This window comes from Pimephales promelas, chromosome 21 (genome assembly GCF_988280905.1).
Source record: "Pimephales promelas chromosome 21, fPimPro1.hap1.1, whole genome shotgun sequence".
In the NCBI taxonomy this organism is placed as follows: Eukaryota; Metazoa; Chordata; class Actinopteri; order Cypriniformes; family Leuciscidae; genus Pimephales; species Pimephales promelas.
Genome location: NC_142789.1, coordinates 14,131,824 through 14,155,453, shown reverse-complemented (window position 1 = coordinate 14,155,453; position 23,630 = coordinate 14,131,824). Strand labels below are relative to the sequence as shown.

The 23,630-nt window shown below is 38.7% G+C and overlaps 1 protein-coding gene and 1 pseudogene across 3 annotated transcripts in view; one reads left to right on the top strand and one right to left on the bottom strand.

The window, feature by feature from the left end:
* The window catches only part of naaladl2 (N-acetylated alpha-linked acidic dipeptidase like 2), a 368,062-nt gene that overhangs the window by 150,990 nt on the left and 193,442 nt on the right, over positions 1–23,630 (bottom strand). For both annotated transcript variants that reach the window (XM_089124954.1, XM_089124955.1), the window contains exon 5: positions 13,972–14,110. In XM_089124954.1, the coding sequence (XP_088981080.1) occupies positions 13,972–14,110 (139 nt within the window). The remainder of the gene's footprint in view (positions 1–13,971; positions 14,111–23,630) is intronic.
* LOC148970442 (E3 SUMO-protein ligase ZBED1-like) lies at positions 6,349–8,588 on the top strand (annotated as a pseudogene). The gene is made up of 2 exons (XR_016148425.1): positions 6,349–7,421; positions 7,629–8,588. The product of XR_016148425.1 is annotated as an E3 SUMO-protein ligase ZBED1-like (transcript).

The following is a 23,630-nucleotide window of genomic DNA, read 5'->3' as shown; positions in this document are numbered from 1 at the left end:
GAGTACTGTGTGATATCTTACGCTTGGGAAAACCTCTTTTCCACAAGATACTGAAGCCAAAAATGATCCATAATTTTGAATGAACGTAAAACGTGTTGCGGCAGCATGCAGACATAGGCAAGACGGCTTGCGTGCCTATTGGCTGTCCTGCAGGAACTGCAGCAGCCTATCGAGAGAGGCCCTTAGCCAATGGGGGCTACAAATACAGCTTTTTTTCAATTTTGTTTTTGTGAGGTGAACCAGAGCGTGTTGCAGGCACGGTAAAGATACGCAGTACTTGTTAGTAACCGAGTATGTTCTCTTACAAGATGTTCTCTTGTTCTGCGTAATATCTTACGCTAGGGGAACACAGTGTAAAACGGCGTGCGTGCTGTGATCCAATACCAAAGTCCCAAGGGCAGGTGCCTGGGGCTCATATAGTGCATAAACACCAGGGACTCACAGAGAGTCTGAGAAGAGAGGCTAGAAGTGTCATTCCCAATAAGTAGCATCCTAAGGGAGCTAATCACATCAAAAGTGTTCCACACAGTCAAGGTGAAAATGTTTCGGCCTGAACTGGGTAATAGTATGGGGGTCTTACTCATTGCCAATGAGGTTATTTAATCGATCAGCGAGCAGTGCTCAAGCGGTTTCAGTATGCTGAGCCGAAGCAACGGGACATACATTTACTGCACTGAAAACACCGTCGGCCTGAGCTTACTGCATGTGTTGGTTTCGTTTTTACAGAAACCATGGGACATACAATGTGTAGTGTTGGGCACTGGGTTGTGGGCACATTCTGTGCACTCAGACAGTCAGTCTGTGCATTAGTGGTGGGGATTTTGAAATGAATATTTTTTGCAGGTTACCAGTCTGTCATTGAATCATTCACTCAAAGCGCTGATTCATTCAGGAACAAAACACCACAACTGTGTTCCCCAGAAGGGCTGCTGTTGCTTCGTTTGGAAAAAAATTGAATTTCTGGAACATAACATTACTGGTAATATGAATGAAGTACTATCAAAGTCTCTCAAAGTAACCTTGTCAATTTATCTTAAAACAAGAAAATCTGCTATCCTTGTAGGACAGTGTTCATTGTTCATTTCTATTGTTTTGTTTTTTACTTTACACTCTAGGTTTGACTCCTGAATGGACAGAAGCAGAGGGAAATGACAACATGTAAAAATAAATAAAGAGAAAGAAAGAGGGCGTTAAACAGAGAAACCCACAGGAGAAGCTAGACCGAGGGGAGAGTTGGGGCACATTGTGATGGTTTTGAGTGACATTGCACAGAGGACGTTTCTCTTCCTGACAGCAGTGGCAAGCATTTCTTCATTAAAGACTCATACATGGGTCCCGCAGCAGTGGCGTATTTAAATAAATATGCAAATGACTACATTTCCATTCAAAGGCTTCTTTTCACTTCAACAAGTTTTCTAAAAAACACAGGGGACACAGTTTGTTCCATGTGAATACAAGCACCTGTCAGCAACTTGAAATTAACATGTACAATTATTTTTTTGAAGTCGCCCACATATTAATACAGTATCTCTTCCTCAGCCCTTGTCTGGCTTTAAAGGTTAACACAATTATGTAATACATTTTTTTTTTTTTAAATGCAGAGATCCAGCAGAGCAGAGGCTAATAAAGAAAGCAATGCTTTATACGTCAGCACTCCCTTTATGTCCTTCAGCACCTTTTAGACTCATTTCGCAACCAGGAGGACGGGAAAATTTATCCAAAATAAACAAAATAAATAAAAAAGAGTCATGGCTCAATAAAACTGCACAGCACTTGTTCTCCAGAGGCCACAATTTAGGTACACGAAGCCTTTCTGATTCAATCAATGCGGAGGACTTCCTCTTTTGCTATTAGAGACAAATGTTTCCTTAAAGGCATCATGTTTTTTGTTTTGTTTCATTCACAAATCATAAGCAAACAAGATCCTGGAATGAATCTTGACATCTAAAGACAGGTGCACACAGTTTTGTTTATGTTGTCACTGAGGCTGTCGCTTCAATTTATTGAGCCAGATGTAGTAAGTAGGCTACAGCATGGAGGATCACATGGGAGGGTTCTTGACATCAGTAAAAAACCTGGAACTTGTCTCAGAATGCAACATAATGGCAAAAAAAGAAAAAAAAATGGGAAGTAAAGTAAATAAAGCTCATTTGACAGCATTATTAACTAGTTTGTTGTGGCATAACATACATTTCTGCTTTGTCATTTGTTTGCTTTTATATATACTTAGTAATTGTGTTATGTGCTTTTGTCATTTGTTAGTTTTTATTCTATTTAGCTTCAGTTGTCATAATTTTAGTACTTCAGCTTCAACAGTCAGTTGCCGAGGCAACATTTTGTTACAATTATGGTCTTGTTTTTCACTTATTTTTTGTTTAACCACTTAACTGTCACTGTCCCACAGGTGGGACGTTTGCCACTATATTTTTAAAACAATAATATCTTAGTAAATACCTTAAATAATATTGACAAACTTTATATCATTTGAAAGTATGAATATAGTCAAGTCAAAATATATTACAGAGGAGCCATAATTTATCAATATAAAACAATAATATTTTCATACTTATAAGGCGTGTTCAGACCTTTATTTTAAAATAGCAGTAAACATGAAAAATCATGAAAAATGGTAGATACCTCAGTTTGTTTTCATGCCAAAAGTTCAAAAGATAGAATCCATTCAATTATTTTGGAAAAAAAAGGTCTGAAAAGTTTGAAATATCAAGAAAAAAATAATAAATTCACCATTTGTGACGTGGCAGCTAGCTATGACTTACATGCGTGTTCTTTGTATGTGTTTCTTAGAGGTTCAATTCATATCAAAATCTGCCAAACTTCCCATGCTACTTCTGAATAGGATCTCTACTTCAGAAATTGTATGAAAATTGTGAAAATAATGGTTCATATCACTCAAAACACGAATGGAAATGCAGGCGCCCTTATATGGGCAGTAATGGAGTCTGATTGTGCCCTAGTGAAAAAGTTTGGTACTGCGCTCAAACAAAATCTTACTGAAAGCTCATTTTTTGAGATATCAACCTAAAATTTGAAACACAACTTGTTCAGATTTTTGGCTTTGATTTTTCTGCAGTTTTAGAGTAGCCCAGGTTTTGAAAATATATATTTTATGTAAAATATGAATAATTAATATTTTTGCATTGTACATTTCCATAAACTCAAACCTCTATAACTTTTTTTCTGTTTCACTTTCTTAATTTATTTCACTTCTACAAAAATCTGCCAAATGTCTTCTTTAAAACAAGACCAATCATATGTCTATATTCCAAAGCATTCTTGAATTACAACCATTTAAGTTCGAAATGTGCATTTTCATGTCAATTCAAAAAAGGGGGGGGTGACAGTTAACAGGCTAAGGACTCTTATGTTGAAGTGTTGTCTCTGTTCCTATTGTTCTGGTTCACTACCTGTGTTCAGTTTTCCTTTGCTTCCTTAGCTGGCTTGTTTGATGCAGTTGTTTTAATAGCAATTAGGTTGCACGTCACATGTAGGCTCACTATTGGCCTACACTGATCATGAGTGTGATGCATGTGACGCACAACCTAGAAGCTTTGCGTAGTTTCACTATGTGTAATATCGAGGCCCACAGAGAAGGAAATGGTTGAATAAAGTCGTTATTTATTTATTTATTTTTTTTTTTGCGCACAAAAAGTATTCACGTCGCTTGATAAACCTAAGATTGAGCCTCTGTAGTCACTATTTTAACGATGTCTTTGGGCCGATGGATGAGGATGTCTTTCATAACTTTTGGGCCGGCCTGTTTCGATCCCCTAAGAAGCGTATGGAAGAGTGATCTAGCTCTCAGATTTAATCTTAATTTGTGTTCCGAAGATGAACGAAAGTCTTATGGTGCGTTCACATCGGATGCGAATAGCACGTCAGGCGCGAATGATTTCAATTTTAAGTCAATGCAAATATGCGTTACGCGTGTAAAAAAATCCTGCAGCGCAAAAGACGCGAATACGCCTCATTTGCACATCAAGTTCACGCAAATGGTGCGAATTGAGCATCTGGCGCGTTTCGCGCAAATGATTTAGTTAGTGCCATTTGTGCATTCACGCGTTTGACGCAAATTCGCGTCTGCCGCCCGAGTTGAAAAATCTGAACTTTGGCTTCAATTCGCGCCGCATTAACCAATCAGGAGCCTAGCTGTTGCTCACATGGTGAAGGATCTGGATGCTTCAATAAATTATTGTAATATGACTAAATGCATGGTGGGATTCTTATGCACAACAAAGCAAATATTTTATCACTTAAAACTTTATTTCTATATATACGAGACATGTTCATTTTGAATTGAATGTTATTCATTCCATCTAGATTATATGAAATAGTATTGTGATGTAAAGACAACCAACATACATGTGCATAAGTTCGTGTCTGGACGTGAGAGAGGAAAAAAATAAAAAAAAGAAAAAAAAAATCACAGGACAGGTTAATAACGTTTGAAGCCTGGCTCTATTTATCATCAAAACAAAAATAAATGACAGCTAGATTAGATGGATGAGGGCGAGGGTGATCCTCGCTCCAATGCGGAAGTACCGCTGACAGCGGCCATCATCCAGGCGCAGCTCCTGGAGCGAGCAAATGGTGAAACTTGCCAAACGGTTCGCCTCCGAAGGGTCACAAATTATATTTGTGTCCGGTTTGAACGTAGCATTACAGGATTGGAACAACATGAGGGTGAGTAATTACTGACATAATTTTAATTTTTGGGGAAACTGTTCTTTTAATTTTTTTAATTTTATTTGCATTACGGGATTGGAACAACATGAGGGTGAGTAATTACTGACAGAATTTTAATTTTTGGGGAAACTGTCCTTTTAATTTGTTTTAATTTTATTTATTGTGGTTTATTAATGTGCAATGTGATTTAATGCATTTTTAATATGGAATAGATTCTTACCAGATGTGTGTTTATTTCCTGATATCAGAAATACACATATTTTATATTAATATCCAGATGTGTTGTTAAGAGATATTTACAGACTGCAATGACACATTTCCATGGTTATTAGCATTATAAATCAAATTTATTTATTATACATTTTTACATTTTATATTTATAACACTATGATTGTGTGCTCATTCTTTTAGGCATTGATTTGCCACCATAGAGGAATCAATTCGGTGTTCAAGCACTTTCGAACTGTCCCCAAAAATGCTGGCACCACATTTTCTGTTGTGCATCGTTTATTTGTACCATGCATGCACACCTGTGCACCAGTCATGTGCACTCCTGTTTATAATATAATACACATATAACTTTGTGCAAAATCATAGAAGCAAACATCTTGCATTTATTTATTCATTTTTATACAACAGGGCTTTATTTGGATCAAAAGAATTCAGAGAGCGATTTTCCGAATCCAAAATGTTGAGTTGTGATGTAGACTGAGAGAAAGCGAACACACGTCTCAACTCTTTAACTTAAACTCCAATCCACATCACCAAAATCCACGACACTGCCTCGACAAACACGGGATATCGAATCACAGGACACAGATGTCTGAACCTCATCCCACGAGATGAGAGCCAGACGGGAGAGGAGCTTATTAATGATACGCTCACATTAACACAGCCCGCCTCCTCAAGAACTGACTGAGCCAGCTCTGCGCCCAAATAAACAACACAGAGATGCTGTGAATCATCCTTATAATAAAGCAGGGCCACAGCATCACACACTCTCTATATTCTGATTATACAGATTAGCTCCTGTCACTAATGTCATTCACACTTAAGTTGACAATTTTGTGGTTTTTCACAGACACTCACTCAGCAAACATACGGCTTCTGAAGACAAAGAAGCTGACGACATGCATCTGACGACATGGCGACAATTCGTCTATTTGCTACGCTACGTCACAACATCTATATGTCCAGTCAATCATAGATTCGTGTGTATTAGGGCTGTGTATTGGCACCATAGACTGTAAAAAAATATGGACAAAGCATCTGTGACGTCACCCATAGACTTTCTGAAGAACGGGTTTGAGGCTGTTTATGGGGGGTATGGGCGGCGCCATAATGGAAAATCTTGAGAAATACAAAATTCAAATGTTCAGAAAGGATACAGAGGTGGTGTGATGTGTTGTGTCAGAGACGTCAATTTCACTCGGCGCAGCCCATCATCAGCTGTCAATAAAAGTTAACCGCCCTTATTCGTCATAAATTGTATATTTAAATTAGGGCTGTCAAAAATAGCGCGTTAACGACGTTAATTCGTTGTTTGTCGTTAATTACGTCAATTTTTTTAACGCATTTCACGCATGTGCAGTGTGACAAATTATTCAGGTCAGGAAAGTGATTGGGACGGGAGCAAGAGGCGAGATGGAGCAAGGTGAGCAAAGTGGGCCTATTGATGGATTCAAATTTAAAAAGAATGATGATGGTACAGTTAACAAGTACAAGGTTATTTGCAAGATTTGTAACGAGGAGTTTCAATTTCACCGGAGCTGTTCAAGCTTGAGGTACCATGTCAACGCCAAACATGCGTTTGCTGGGTCGTCAAGTTCAGCAAGTGGTTCGCGCCAGACCACGCTGAATTTTCGCGGGCCATTAACAAAATCAACCTCAGATAATTTGACCAACAAAATAGCAAAATGGATTGCAAAGGATTGTAGACCCGTTAACATTGTAGAAGACTCGGGTTTCATTGATGTTTTGCAAGTGGCGTCTCAAGACTCATCCTACAGGCCACCGTCAAGAGCCACAGTTATGACGAAAATCCACGAGCTCTATCAAAACGAAAAAGAAAAAAGGAAAGAGGTCTTGTCTCAAGTAAATCATATCGCCCTGACAGGAGACCATTGGACATCATTGAATAACAACAATTACCTCAGAGTAACTGCACATTTCATCAGTGACACGTGGGAACTGAAGTCTTTTGCGCTGACTATATTAAAAACTGAGGAGCGTCACTTTGCGGAGGCTTGTAAAGAACAGTTCTTGTCTGTTGCACGTAAGTGGGACATCGAGGGCAAGACGACAACAATTGGGACTGACAGTGCACGCAACATGGTTGCCGCAATTCGACTTACACGCTATGAACACATGAACTGTGTCGCTCACATGGTGCAGAGAAGTGTCACGGTGAGTCTTGCTGACAGCGGCTTTGTAAATGCTTTGGTGAAGGCTCGCAAAGTTGTCGGTCATTTTAAGCACAGCCCAGCAAATGCTGCGGAGCTTCAAGCACAACAAGTCAGTCTGGGAAAGAAGCAAGAGCCATTGATCCAGGATGTTCCAACACGTTGGAATTCGACGCTGGAAATGGTCAAGCGCGTGAGCAGAAATAAAGAGGCTGTCATCGCAGCCCTGGACAAACAGGATCACAAACTCGTTTTGCCGACCGCAGCAGAGCGGGATAAACTGCAGAGGCTGGAGACACTTCTAGAGCCATGCAGGTAAATCAGTCTGTAACTTATTAAATAACATTGCTTTGATTATTTCCTGGAATTAATTAAACCAAGTCAAATATCAATAACATGTATGTAAATAATAATAATTATAATGATAATAATAATGATAATGATGATAATAATAATAATAATGATATTTTGATAACCACTGTTCAAATAATAGACTGTCTATGTGTGCATGTGTGTGCGTAGGTATGTAACTGAGCTCCTGGGTGGAGAGGCCTATGTCTCCTGTTCTGTGGTACTACCTTCTCTCTGTCACTTGCGTCTCAAGATGGTTCAAGGAGGACCTAGCATCCCGTCAAGAACAGCTCAACAATGCATGGCTCCAGATTGCTACAGTTTTGGATCCTCGTTTCAAAGACTTGAAATGCCTGCCTAAGACAGACAGGGAAGCGGTGTGGACCACACTTGAACGGATGCTGCAACAAGAATCACCCAGAAAGTCTTCACAGACACATGATGATGGGCCACCCAGAAAGAAAATCAGCCTTCTGCAAATGGGCTCAGATTCTGAATCAGAAGATGAAGAGGTCCAACCTGCCATACAGAGGTACAGAGCAGAGCCCACCATTAAATTGGAGGACTGCCCCTTGAGGTGGTGGGCATCTCATTTGGGAGCCCATGAGAAGCTGGCCTCACTAGCTCACAAATATCTAGCCACTCCTGCAACCACTGTTCCCTGTGAACGACTTTTCTCAGTTGCAGGTCACATTGTGAACAAGAAAAGATCAGCTTTACTTTCAGAAAACGTGAACAAGTTAGTTTGCCTCAGCAACTGGCTGAAAGATGATGAAGCTCAGTAGATTTAAAAGGTGATGTTCAAACAAAAAGACCAGTTTCAGTGCAACATGTTATAGTAGTTAGCAACTGGATTTTTGAGCAACTGGATTAAAGAATGGAGGAAAAGTTAAAAGATTGTTCTTTCTTTGGTTTGATTAAAAGTTTTATTTGAAAATGTTTTTTTCCACATAAAAACGCAACAGATGACTCAAATTGTGCAAAAATATGGTAGGTCACTGTTATGATTTGACTACATTTATTGCTTTCTCTGTTCAATTGAATGCTGTAAATTGTACATCCTGGTTAAGAGGAATGCGATGGGACATTACAAAGACCAATATTATGGTGTGTAGTATGTTTCAGCTTGATTTAAACCACCATTATTGGCTGTGTTAATAAACAGACATATTATGAAAATTATATATCTTGTCTTTTTTTTTATCTTTTTGTATGCATTTCAGAAAAAAAATGGTTAGGATTCAGGTGTAATTGCAAATAGTGATTAATCATGATTAATCCACAAAAAATTCTGATTAATTTGATTAAAAATTTTAATCATTTGACAGCCCTAATCTAAATACGCAGCCCATTCTCACTCCCAAGGCGTCACCTAACTGACGCCTTGGGAAGCATTTGGACATGCTTCAATATCTGACGCTTTAGGCGCCCTTTAGCGTCAGTTAGATGACGCCCTAGGATCGCGTGTACCCTACCCCCACCCCACACCTAAACCTAACCGCGTCCTCTAACTGACGCTTTCCTTTAGCGTCAGTTAGATGACGCCGTAGGATCGCGTCATGTAAGTGACGCTAAAGGGCGCCTAAAACGTCAAATATTGAAGCATGGTCAAAGGTGACGCCTTGGGGTGAGAATGCGTTGAAATACGATCTAAACTAATGAGTTAGAAAAAAATTCACCCCCCTCACAGTTGTCAGGCACACGGGACATATTAAAGATTACAATATAAGTCCATGAGACCAACCTGTAAAAGCATGAATTTATGCTCTGAAAACCAACATTTTAACCTGGGGTCTATGGACATCTGCTCCCTTTTGGGACCGGCCTCTAGTGGATTTTCGATGAATTGCAGTTTTTAGCACTTCCGAGTAGGCTTCATGTTTCAGATTAAAATGTTGCCGCTTGATTGGCACGATACGTATCCTGATACAGAGGTCACGATATGGGTCTGCAATAAATTTCACCTCAGCAGAATTTAGTATAACAGCTGTTTATTAACACTGCATACTATGAAGCCATTGATAACTATAGGCAGAGCAGGCAGTTGCACTTTGTATTAAGAAGGGCCTCTGTAGCACTGCATTACAATATAGGTAATCTCTCTCAGGCCCGTAAATAATTGATGTATTTTACTTTTCTTTGAATAGATTATCGAACAAGAGATCACTAAACTGCAAGCTTAGTGGTGTTTCCAGAAAGCCAGCACTTTTATCCACAGTGGAGACAGAGTTCATGCACATGGTTGCCAAGTAAAGCACTTATCAGATATTTCCGTATTGCACAAGTGTGAAGCTCTGATTGAGCGATTACGCATCTTGATATTAGACAACCCAGTCGTGTTCTTGTATTCAAGTCGAGCGGCATCCACTAATGGCAGAGCCGATCCTGACCTCCCGGGGGCCCTAAGCAAAAATCTGTTAAGGGGCCCTCCTACCTGAGCCATGAGCCATGTAAACCATTTGCCACACAGTCACACCTGACACCTCAATTCTCCCTCGTTTAGTTAGTACTAATGAAAATGTAATTCCTGACATCAGAGATAGACATATTAAAATCAATAATTCACATTTTAAAAAGTGCAAATTCGATTATTGATTTCAAAAATGCATCCTGTGAATTAATAAGAGCTAAAATGGCTTGCCATTGCATGCCACTGTTTAAAATGATAAAAGCAATAATTGAAACTTGATGGTTGTTATTATTTACTGAGGGATGTGCATCCATATTGACCAGTATGTCCAGCCAATCAACATTTTAAATGCAATATAGTCAATATCAATAAAGTGCTTTCCATCTTGCTTTATTGCAGAGACTAGATAATCACTGGCTTCTTTTAAAAGTATGAGCGCCTAATGAGGAGTGCCATCACACCCACATTGTACTGGTAACTGGTCCCCATAGATGTTTTACTGGAACGTGTGTGTTTCATTTCGTGCAAGAGCATATGAACTTATGTTAATGTGCGACGCGGTTATCTTTTCTGAGCTGCAGTTATAAACAAACACTGTTGGCCTTTGTGTTATCAAACATAATACATATTTCTATCTCCCTTTTTCTTTTTGTCTGGCACAAAGGCACAGAACACAGTCCTGGAAGTGGCCGGCATTAGCAATCCAGACACAGAAAGACCAAAAGATGCACTGCTGCTACGTAGGTTAGACAGACAGATAGAGAGAGATTCACATCAACTTAACATTACTGTTCTTTGCTGACATCAAACTTGGAGAGGAGAGTACACAAGTCTGCCTGATCGCTGTTCCCGCAATTCACTCTTATGGTGTTTTTCACTCACTCTCATTTTCGTAACCAGAAGGATAGTTCCGCTTAATTATCTCAACGATGTTGTAAACTTTGATTGACGCGCTTTGACACAAGGGGGAGGCGGGACCTTGAGCAATTTGTGGGGCTCTATGCTTGCGTAGGGAGGATCGGCTCTGACTTGTGCGCACATGCTGAGGAATCAATGCTGAAGCAGCTGTCTCGGTACTCGTTTTGACAAGTAGTGTGTGATGATACGATGTATCGAACACAGCCCTAGTGTCTATAGACACATGCTTCAGACACCGGCTCACGTGAAGTGTTCCCATTGTTTCAAACCATGACGCAGCGTTGAGTTCCACTTGAAAGAGATGTTAACACAAATATGGTTCATCATCTTGTGGCTATACATTTAAGGATTGGCCAAAATTTATTTTTGTGGTAATCAACATTAAAAATGCTGTGCATTGAGTTTAAGTTTTTAAAACAAATTACAGAGTATCAGGATGGGAGAGAGAAAATAAAAAAAAGAAATGTGACAAATACACAGGCAAAACTATCAATTAAAGGCATAGTTCACTATGAAATAAATGTTTGGTATGTTTAGCTTACCTCAAGGGCATCCAAGATGTAGGTGTCTTTGTTTCCACAGTATTTTCAATTTTGACATTTTTCAGTCAAACCGTTGTTGTCTATCAGTCATACACTGGAGGCTAAGGGGGTCCACCAAAAAGCATGCACAGAGAAGTCAAAATTAAACATGATTTAATGACTCACAAATGTAAGTAAACATTGATGGCCTAAGACACGAAACGAGCGGTTTTTGTGAGAAAACGAACAGTATTTATATCGTTTTACCTCTTGTAATCATAGCCATGACAACATGATCTGACGGCACTGGCGCTTCGGTCTGCGCATGCGGCGGAAGTGATCGCTTGCGCGCCTACGTCACTCTTTGTTTATACAGAGATTTCAGAAGTTTTACCTTTCACTAAACATATTTAGATATACGGGAAACCGCAATGGAAGACGATTTAGGCATATCTAAATATGTTTAGTAAAAGGTAAAACTTCCGAAATCTCCGTGTAAATATCGAGTGACGTCACACACAAGCGATCACTTCCGGCGTAACATTGAACTGATTCAGTTCGGTTCAGTTGGACATTGAACAACTAATTCAGATCACTTGGATTACACGGGGTAAAAACGATATAAATACTGTTTGTTTTCTCACAAAAACCGCTTGTTTCGTGTCTTAGGCCATCAATGTGTACTTACATGTTCGAGTCATTAAATCATGTTTAATTTTGACTTCTCTGTGCATGCTTTTTGGTGGACCCCCTTAGCCTCCAGTGTACAACTGATAGACAACAACGGTTTGACTGAAAAATGTCAAAATTGAAAATACTGTGGAAACAAAATACACCTACATCTTGGATGCCCTTGAGGTAAGCTAAAACATAGCAAAAATTAATTTCAAAGTGAACTATGCCTTTAAGTTTCTATCACTTAAAGTGACAGGCTTAAGGCTTTGCTAATTTTTGCAGATGTAGGTGATTCTTTTCAAAGTAAATATTCATCTCAATGGAGCTACAATAATGTTATCTAGCAGCGTACTAAGTCCGAATATGTTATCAAAGGCCTTTGCTTTCATTTAACAACTTCTGTCTCAGTAGGTATTGTGCCAGTACAACAAAGAGATTTCAAATTAAAATGCAATTACTCTACAGAGGATAATTAGGTCTAAAGATGAACTTTTACAAATTTTTACCACACTTTTCATCAGCTAGGTCTGATAGATATGTTTTTACCAGTAGGGGTTTTGAATAACCGTTATTCATAATTAATTCATATGGGAAAAACCAAGAAAGCAATATTACAGAAATTATGAATAAACATCTCTCGAACCTCAGTATGATGACATTTTTGTTTTTGATTGAATGCAACAAAGTCATGGATTTGCATCGACAGCCACAAACAAACACAAGTCCAAAAGTACTAAGCAAAATGTAAACTTAAGTTATGAATCATAAAGACAGCATAAATATAACATGAGTCTGACCTCTGCTGTTCTGTGTATTGGTTCACCAGAGCACATTGCATATTTTCTCTCATTACCAAACAACACAATTGCAAGGACAATAGTCCAGCTGAATAATTTACATCACAGTGTTCAGCAACTTCACCAGGTTCTCGTTTCCTGCAGAGTGCTCTGACAAAGGGCTTTGCTGAAGAGAGAACAGGCGTGAAACATCTGCTAAGACATCTGTTTGCAGGCCCCATTGTGCCCTGACTCCGTGGCCTGCTGTAAGCCCACACTATCACTCCAGTAATGACACGTCCCAGTGATCATGCGCTGCAGAGAGCCAGGGTCAGCCAGGGCTGCACTGAGGTCTTCTGTCCTAAGCAGCATTCTCAAATAGAGTGGTTTCGTTTTCAGCACCACGGACAGCAGCACACTCCCATTTTGCTTTCAGCACCATGGACCGCCCACACCAAAAGTTTTAGACTTGATTGATGCTTGTCATCACTGAATACAGAACAACTTTAAACTGTAGGATACTTGATTTAAGCACCGCATCTGCACGAACATAGTTGGATTTCAGCACCATGGACAGCACACACGGTTGCTTGCACAAAGACGCATTGTCATCAGTGGGTCATTTTTGTTTCAAGTTATTCTTTATTTCATAAACTAGTTGTGTTCATTATTATTATTATTATTTTTTTTTTTTTTTTAAAAAGAGTCGTGAGAAATGAGAAAAGAAAAGAGAAATGAAACATTTTTAATTAGCGTCAAGCTAGTCTAAGTGTAAGGCACCAAAGACGTCCAAAACAGTAATTATCTTTCGCTCACTCATTGTTTCCTGATGTGATTTCTTTCTTGTTGTAAAAATTATCAGCCTAATTAAAAGTATTTGCCTTGAAAGTAAACTGGACCACATGAAAAGAAAAAAATGCAATTTCTTTTATTATGATTAATATTGAAGAAAGACTCTACCATGAAAAGGAAAAGGGAAACTATTTTATTGATTCATACGTTTCTCCATAACCACTGTCAAGCAAAGTGATATAAAATAAAAACATAAATCTCTCCATTTATCTGAGTTAGCTGCCCTATGTCATGCATTCATTGCACTCCCCAATTACTTTCTGAATGATCTAAATTTAGGTAGTTTTTGATGAGAGTATAAAGTGTTAATACCATCTTAATAAGGTTAAAATTTCACAAGAGACACTGGTGCAGACACTTACCAGCTCTGGAGTTTTCTTGAGAAAACGGGTTCCCACCTGGGTTCAGGGTAACCCCAAAGGTCTTATTCCCAAACGAGGCATCACAGGGATCCACATAGAGAAGAGAGCCACCAAACCCCAGCTCTGCCAGTAGAGAGAGCTGTGGAGAGATGAGAAACCTCTAAATACAAGGCATACTACTGTTCAAAAATGTGGGGTCTTTTGAAATTCTGTTCAACCAAGGCATTTATTTAAACAAAAACACAGTCAAATTCCTATTTTTTCTTCGAATTATTAAGATTCCATACATTCAATAGTGTTTTCTATTTTATATAGAAATTTCAATTTAATATATTCTTAAAGGGTTAGTTCACCCAAAAATGAAAATCAAGTCATTAATTACTCACCCCCATGCTGTACCAACCCCATAAGACCTTCGTTCATCTTCGGCACACAAATGAAGATATTTTTGATTAAATTTGAGAGCTGGATCACTCCTCCATAGGCTTCCTAAGGGACTGGCTCTTGACGGCCCATAAAGTCGTTAAAGAAAAGGTTTAAATATTCCATGTGCCTACAGTGGCTCAATTATAAGTTTATCAAGCGACGAGAATAGTTTTTGTGCGAAAAAAACAAACATAAATAACGATTTTATTCGACTATTCCATTACTTCCTTATGGGCCTTGAGACTAGAATTGAAGAGATTTCCAGAACGCATGCGCGAGAACTGAGATGAGGACGTTCTTCTTCTTTGACTGCTCTGTGCTCACCGCTTAGGAGTATTACCGCCACCTACCGTATAAGATGATGATCCATATATAAGGCGCTCCGGATTGTAAGGCGCACAGCACTGTCGTATTTGATAAGATTAAAGGCTTTTAAGTGCACATTATAGTGCAGAAAATACGGTAATTGAAACGCGTATGTACAGCGCGCGTCTTCCTCTGCTTGTAAACAGAAAGTTTTGTGCTTCCAGCTATATCAGCACGTCATCTTATACGGTAGGTGGCGGTAAAACTCCTAAGCGGTGAGCAACCGGTAACAAGAAGTAGGCGAAGAAGAAAGTCCTCGTCTCAGTTCTCGCGCACGCGTTCTGGAAATCTCTTCAATTCTCGTCTCAAGGCCCATAAGGAAGTAATGGAATAGTCGAATAAAGTCGTTGTTTATGTTTTTTTTTCGCACAAAAACTATTCTCGTTGCTTGATAAACTTATAATTGAGCCGCTGTAGGCACATGGAATATTTAAACGTTTTCTTTAATGACTTTATGGGCCGTCAAGAGCCAGTCCCTTAGGAAGCCTATGGAGGAGTCATCCAGCTCTCAAATTTAATCAAAAATATCTTCATTTGTGTTCCGAAGATGAACGAAGGTCTTACGGGGTTGGTACAGCATGGGGGTGAGTAATTAATGACTTACTTTTCATTTTTGGGTGAACTAACCCTTTAAAGGAGCATTTCACCCATTTCAACATTAATCTTTATTGAAAGTGGATCAAATATGTAGTCGAAATGTAAAAGAATTTTTGAATTTGGTGCCCTCTTGACCGAGGGGTGCATTTGTATGTAAGACAACAACTCCCACAATGCAACACATTGTACAGCTCCACAAGCCACACCCACTAATCCAGAACGGCACAAACAGACAAATCACCCTTCTGTCTACAAGGCTAACGTTAGCTGTCACCAGAGTTTGAAATTCATTTCACACAAAATTTCTAGTTAGTTGGCTGTGGCAGGCAGCACGTTCGAGGGTGAGGGACGTAACAGGACGGACGGTGCGAGGCCGGTGGCGTGAGTGATAATGAAAGACACCTGTGAGGCGTGCACAGGTCTCGCCTCTCTCATGGAGGAGCGAAAGCATAAATGAGGAGCGACGACAGTAGATCGAGAGAGAAACACGCCTGATTTTATGATGTGTTTTGTTTCTGTTGTGAGTAACATTACATCCGTCATCAATGAGGGGCTGCTGGCTTATACTTTTGTTTTGTATTTGTTCAGTTTACTATTAAAATGTTTAAATGTCCGCCGGTTCCCGCCTCATTCTTCCCACAACTATAAACCCCATTAACGTTACACTGGCAAACTCATTAGTGAATTACTCCTCGTTTGTATTTCTTTCTATATGGTGAATTACTGCATGAAAACAGGATGTTCAGTCAGGCGAAACTAGGGTGGTTCACATCACAACACAAACGTCCGTGTGCTCGTCTGATTCAGAGATTTCGTCCAGGAGAAATTGCCATCGTTTAAATTCTCTGCAGCAGACGGACTATCTGTGTTCAGAGCGAGAGAACATGCACAGCAGTCCACCTCAGCTCGAGCCATTCCGGGCTACTCGACCGCGAGCACATGCACCAGCAGTCCACCCAGCTCAAGCCAGTCCGGGCTCCTCGAACACAACAGGCAGCCGCCTCCGGTTCCTCCATCAGCCTCAGCTGCTCTTCACTATATTGCGGCTCGTAAAGATAGCTACGAACATCGGATTCAGCAGCAGAATTTCAAAATCCTCTTCTTCCATATCATGTTTAGTTTCTTCCGTCATTATTATACTTCTTATCTCCACAGCGCTTGTTAGCTTAGCTTCCAAACAAGAAGGCTGATATTGATTTAGTATCTGTAAGTGAAGTCCCACCCACTGATCTGTAATAGGCCTCTAGTGTGAGTGGGTCCCACACCCTTGAATAATAATGAGCTAATGTTTGTAGTCTCTACACTTTTTAATGAAATGTGACTTCCTGCTTATAATGACGCAAAATGACAATTTTTACGTCATAATAAGCAGGAAGTAAAACACTTAAATCCCTATTTCTCCCATCTCAGGAGAAAATAAGGGAATAAACCATGACCATTCAAAAATATGATTGGGTTTCTAAAGATACAAAGCTTAATGCAAATGGGTGAAGTGTCCCTTTAAATGTATTTTTATTTATTTTTTCCTGTGATGGCAAAGCTGAATTTTCAGCGAAAAAAACAAACAAAAAAAACCTTCATTTTCACTAGTGGTTGTAGACATTTGGACCCCACAGTATATGAACATAACATTTGGTACTGTGCTTAGCTCAGAAATAGTGAGCAATCCAAATAGTTAGTGGGAGTCAGTGAGTGAAGGTCTCTTGAGTTTACTAGTTCTCTCAGGCTCCTGGTGTGGGTGGACAACATCATAATAGCAAGAGTAATTAATGATCTCTCGGTGCCATCTCAGTCTGTGTTAGTATCTGAGTGTGTTTGGTGTAACAGCTGGGAGTGCTGAGCAGCTCTTCTCACTACAGCTTCCAACAGCTCTGCTAAATTAGCCAAAGCACAGTATCTATCACCTCAACTAGTCTGGAATGGAGGAATTCAAATGTATCTTAATGAAAACCACAATATAACAAATAACAATGTACATAACAAAATTCGTACAGGTTTCCCCTTTTTAAATATACTATATATATATATATATATATATATATATATATATATATATATATATATATATATATATATATATATATATATATATATATATATATATATATGAAGAGTTCAGATGCAAAAGCCTCTAAATGCCATTTGAAATTTTCTTCTTTAATGATGATTTTTATCAAACTTGTATATTTAAGTTCAGTAATTTCACTTAAATAACAATTAATAGGTAATTATCATTGCCATTTAAGTGAAATCACTGAACTTAAATATACAAGTTTGATAAAAATCAACATTAAAAAAGAAAATTTCAAATGGCATTTAGAGGCTTTTGCATCTGAACTCTTCATATATATATATATATATATATATATATATATATATATATATAAACCAAGGAGACAACAGTGTCAGTGATGGCCAGTGATGAAATATGAGGCATGTTATTGCAGTCATCTAATTCAATATGTTTTGGTAAATTATGCAAAAAAGGATGGAAATATAATTTTATATTCTGTATGTAATTAGAAAATGCTAAAATTCTACTTTTTTTTAATTGATGAAGAAGGTTTTAAAACTGTCACTTCTACAGAATGCCATTACAAGAAATACAATTCAAGACGTGGATATGTTAATGTTTCAGAAAAAATATAGAGGTTTCCAGTTATGCCTGCATATCCACTGTTAGTAGACAAGAGAAATAAACAACAGAGAGTGAAAAGTGTGTTTAAGTTTATTTTCTAAGAGTCCACAGGGCCAAAAGTGCCCAAACACCCACATAAAAATCAATGACCTCAGAGCAAATAATTCCCAACTTGACAAAATCTGAACTGCATACTCTTCAGAGGTAAAGAATGAGGATGTTGCTGTCTTACAAGGCAGTAGACATTTATATCATCTGAGTCACTGTTCAAAGGTCCCTGTTTGCCTTGAACATCTAGTCGGCAATCTCACTAATGGCGGCGTGTACCATATGCGCAGCGGCACATCATTTGTGCTGATCGTGCCAGCCGTGTCAGCGGTTAGACTGTGTCAAACAGACGGGCACATTTGGTGCGAAGGCAGATGCACCACTGGGTGTTGTGCAAATGAAACTCCCTAGCACCTGACATCCATATGAAAAGCCAGCCAGAGCCCAGTCCCCATGCATGATAAACATAATCAGGCTTGGAATTTTTTTTTCTTTTTCTTTTCAATACGGGTGTTTTTCAAAGATAGCAATCAACACCTTGTTAGTATTTCGGTTGCTTGGGAGTGTCAGCTTATGTTGCTGCCATGGATTGCGCTTCTTACTAAATGCCAACAAGAGCCAACAACTTGTCATTCACCGTAATACAGGAGCACAACTAAACACACGGCACTTGACATTTACTTACAGTCTCTTATACACACAGCGTCTCAAAGAGGATATGAGGATATTAGCCAATAATCTTCCTGCCACTTGTTTTTTTAATTACTTTTTTGTAGGGTTGCCATTATTAAATTCACAAAAAATAAATCCATTCATGTTAATTTGTTCCATTACTGCTTTTCCCAAACCTGTAATTACAACGCATCACTAATCTTATCAACCCAACCAAATTATTAAAGATACTAAAATTATATACGGCTTTTTAAAAATTACGCTACTGGTTGGAGATGTGTTTTCGGTTGCTCAAGTTTTATTCCTTTTTTTATTGCCAACTCCCAGGATTTATTCACACCTCTACTATCGAATCCAAAGTATCACCAGCACTCAGATTCACTTCCATGGGGCTGTCAATAACGACTTGCATTATGTGAGTTTAGAGTAAACTAAACGCTAAACGCCATAAGCTAAATGTCACGGGTCGTAGGAAGGATGACGGAGATCAAAGTAGAAATAACACTTTCTTTAATATACCAAAACTCAGGAACAGGATAACAGGTGTGACAGCGTGTTAAACACAAACAATACTGGACAATGAAGTGAAGACAGGCAGGAACTTAAAAACACAGTGAAGATGATTACAAAATGACAGGCAGCTGTGAGGGAAGTGATCAGTGTCCATGGATACAAATTGGTGGCGGGAAACTCAGACGGGGAACACACGTAGCAAATACAAACAAACAGAAAGTCCAAAGAAGCCTAGTGGTGAGACTAAGGGGGAGGAGCCATTCAATATGTCCCGCCTTAGCTTCCTGTTTCAGTGGAAATTACGTCAATACATCATACAAAGCTATGTGTTGAAGTATGCTTGCAAGGTGATTTTGTTTTGGAACCTTCAGAAATCTTTATCACAATTTTTCTCAAAATTTACTTTGCTGACTCAATCGATTTCAAACAGGTGTAGATCAGTCATTGAAACTAACAAAGGGGCTATATGCACGCATAAATTCCGCATTTGACGCAAGGATGCTCATCCATTTCCGGTTGTGGAGATTAAAGGGGAGGAAAACCGAGGAAAACGGGATTATGGCAGAGTCTTCAAAATTTACTGTCCTCCCGTCTTTAAAACGAAACGTACATATGTTTAGATGTAATTTTATATACAGTTATGTTTATTTAATATAATTTTAAAAAGAAGCATAAACACAACGAGGGGTGTCTGTTTTATCTGTTTTTGTGACTAACGTTTCTTTAGTATAACCATGGAGTATACAATTCAATATAAATTCCCGGTATTGCATTGGACTCTACGATCGGCGGAAGTTATCGTAAATACCGCCGTGCACAGAGCCCATAACTCATCTTTGAAAATGTGATTCATTCACATTTCACATTCACATTCATTCAAAATGTGCTCGATGTGATTCATTTTGCCAGCAGGGGTCACATATCGAATCAGTACGTGGAATATACACTCACCTAAAGGATTATTAGGGACACCATTCTAATACTGTGTTTGACCCCCTTTTTCGCCTTCAGAACTGCCTTAATTCTACGTGACATTGATTCAACAAGGTGCTGAAAGCATTCTTTAGAAATGTTGGCCCATATTGATAGGATAGCATCTTGAAGTTGATGGAGATTTGTGTGATGCATATCCGGGGAATGAAGCTCCCGTTCCACCACATGCCAAAGATGCTCTATTGGGTTGAGATCTGGTGACTGTGGGGGCCATTTAAGTACAGTGAACTCATTGTCATGTTCAAGAAACCAATTTGAAATGATTTGAGCTTTGTGAAATGGTGCATTGTCCTGCTGGAAGTATCAGAGGATTGGTACATGGTGGCCATAAAGGGATGGACATGGTCAGAAAAAAATGCTCAGGTAGGCCGTGGCATTTAAACGATGCCCAATTGGCACTAAGTGTGCCAAGAAAACATCCCCCACACCATTACACCACCACCACCAGCCTGCACAGTGGTAACAAGGCATGATGGATCCATGTTCTCATTCTGTTTACACCAAATTCTGACTCTACCATCTGAACGTCTCAACAGAAATCAAGACTCATCTGACCAGGCAACATTTTTCCAGTCTTCAACTGTCCAATTTTGGTGAGCTCTTGTATGAAGTATAAAATCACTGGTTACCCGTAAGCCAATCACATAACGTTTGGTTATGATGTGTGTTATTCGCCAGCTCAGCCGCATCGAACTTCCATTGTAAACACATGTATGATGCGAAAACTAAACCATCGAGTGAAATACCAGAGTGAACATGGCTGACAGAGTTTTGCTGCCTCGTTAACCTGATCCTGCAACCATGGGGAACACAATCACAACTGTCGCCTTGGCGGCCTTTGGCCTCCCCAGTTTCTCGCTGGTAATAGTTGTTGAATTAAACGGTAACACTTTACAATAAGGTTCATTAGTTAACATTAGTAAATGCATTAACTAACATGAACTAACGATGAGCAATACATTAGTTACAGTGTTTATTAATCTTTGTTAATGTTAGTTAATACAAATACAGCTGTTCATTGTGCGTTCATGTTAGCTCACAGTCCATTAACTAATGTTAACTAATACAACCTTTGATTTTAATAACGTATTAGTAAATGTTGGAATTAATATTAACTAAGATTAATAAATGCTGAAGAAGTATTGTTCACATATTGTACATGTTAACTAATTTAGTTAACTAATGTTAACTAATGAACCTTATTGTAAAGTGTTACCAATTAAACTTTTCCCAAAATGTGTCGGGAGTAGGGCCACAACATCACCTCCATTCAAAATGTTTAACAAACACTCTTCTTGTTCGGGCTTCAGTTTGCAAATGGCGTGAATTTTCTCCACAACAGAGCGAATTGCATCCTGTATCTCCACATCCACGGTCGTTTTCGATTTCCCTAACCTAAAGTACAATCTTCAGCGCTTTGCGTCTACGTCACGGCTCTCAGCCCGCCCACTGTTCGTTGATTGGCCGGCTGTTTTCAGGCCGGAGGAAAACTGAGAGATAGGTCACTATCTCAGACTGAGTACAGAAGCGAACTGAAATTGAGAGGAAGTACGAAGTCTGACATAGTCAGGTTAGACATTAGCGTTATATCAGAAAAAAAATTCTGTTCATATCTGTTGATTTACTCAAGGGAGGCATTTACGAAAAATACATTAAATGTGTATACTCCTAAAATATTTCCATTTCAGCACCTTCAGGGCAGGACAGAAACATTTGCACACTCTGGGGAAATCTGCTGAAGAGTATGGAAAACAGAGAAGCAAACAGAACGAAACCAACAGCAAACCAAAGACAGCAATGTTGGAAAAGGCTGTTCTCTGCTAAGTGTTTATCATATTATGTTAATGACAGCATCTCACTACAAAACCTACACTGAACACATCTGCTACAGAAATTATTGCATTAAACAGCCTGTTTTGCAGCTATATGTGATTTTGAGACTATATTCTAAGGATTCAAAGTACAATTCTAAGATCAGAATTGAGAATTGAAAGGGTTTTTGGAGCTATTGAGATATTGGTATGCTGTTTGTTATGAATCTTGCATGCTGCAAAGCATACACACCATGAGCCATAATTCATGTTTTACTGTGAAGGAAGACAAAAAAAGTACACTATAAACCTTTCAAAACCGTATAAAAGTGTCTCTGCCAACACTGAGCAAATTTGCATTATTATCTACATTTGGACTGTGTGAGAGTAAGCTGTGTCAGCACAGGAGTGTGCGTTGCAGATATGGTAGATTATTAAGGTCTCGGATCAAAAGTGCCATCATTCTCTAGGCTAATTATCTGAAGAGGAGCAGTCAAAAAGCTTGATCCTAGCAGACTGAGAGTAAGCACTCACTTTAAAGAAAATCAATAACTCTTCCAAAACAAATGACAGTTAAGGGTGCCTGGTACAGGGCTAGAATTCAAATCAAGAGTCTATTGGTCCCAAAAGTCGCAAAAATGTAATCTACAGTTTGCTGATGAACGTAAGGCACTTTCTGTCAACATTCAGTGAATATTAATGAAAACTAAAACAAATCTAAAACCATTAGTTTCTTCATTATTAATAATTAAAGGGTTATTTCACCCCAAAAAATCATCAATCATCAAATGAATCATATTTTGCTCACCCTCATGCAAAAACTGTGATAACATGGAGTGATTTTTTTAAACAAAAATGTAAGTTCCCTTTTGTGTTCTGCTGAATAATTTGTTAAAAGGTTCTAACAAAATGAAAAGTTCTATATGTTACACTCTTGCATGTTTTGCAAACTAAATATATTGTAAATTTCTTTCAAGAAATATTGAAATATTTGAGATGGGGTATAATAGAAAGAATTTCACTGATGACCTATTTAAATGAATGCAAAAGAAGTCATGGGCACTTACTGTATTGCATGGCATGTATTGCTTTACACTCATATAAAGACACAAAAACTGGAAATTATAGATGTAATGCCAAAAATTGTCTGGATTTTATTGGCTTTTATTCATGCGTCCTTGAAAACGGAAAGCACATTTGAGTTCAAATCTGTCATCTTTTACATTTATTCATTTAGATGAATTCCATAACATATAGCTTTTAAAGTGCTATATGTAACTTTTCTTCTAAAATGAATCCTTTTTTTATTGCCTGTGTGGGCAAGGGGTTGTAATCACACATAACAATGATCCACTTGTCGGGTTTTGCTATTACCTCTGAAGGCCAGTATTCCTATATCTATGTGAAGTCTCTGGCTCAGAAATCCATCGGACATGCATGCACGCTCCCGAGCCTCTCTCCTTTTTATATACAGTTTATGCGACGGCACTGCAGCTGATGACATGGAGTCTGATAACACCAAAACACTCCTACCTCCAGCACAACACACACCCCAACACAAACTCCACATAAATATAAAACAAAACAAAAATGTC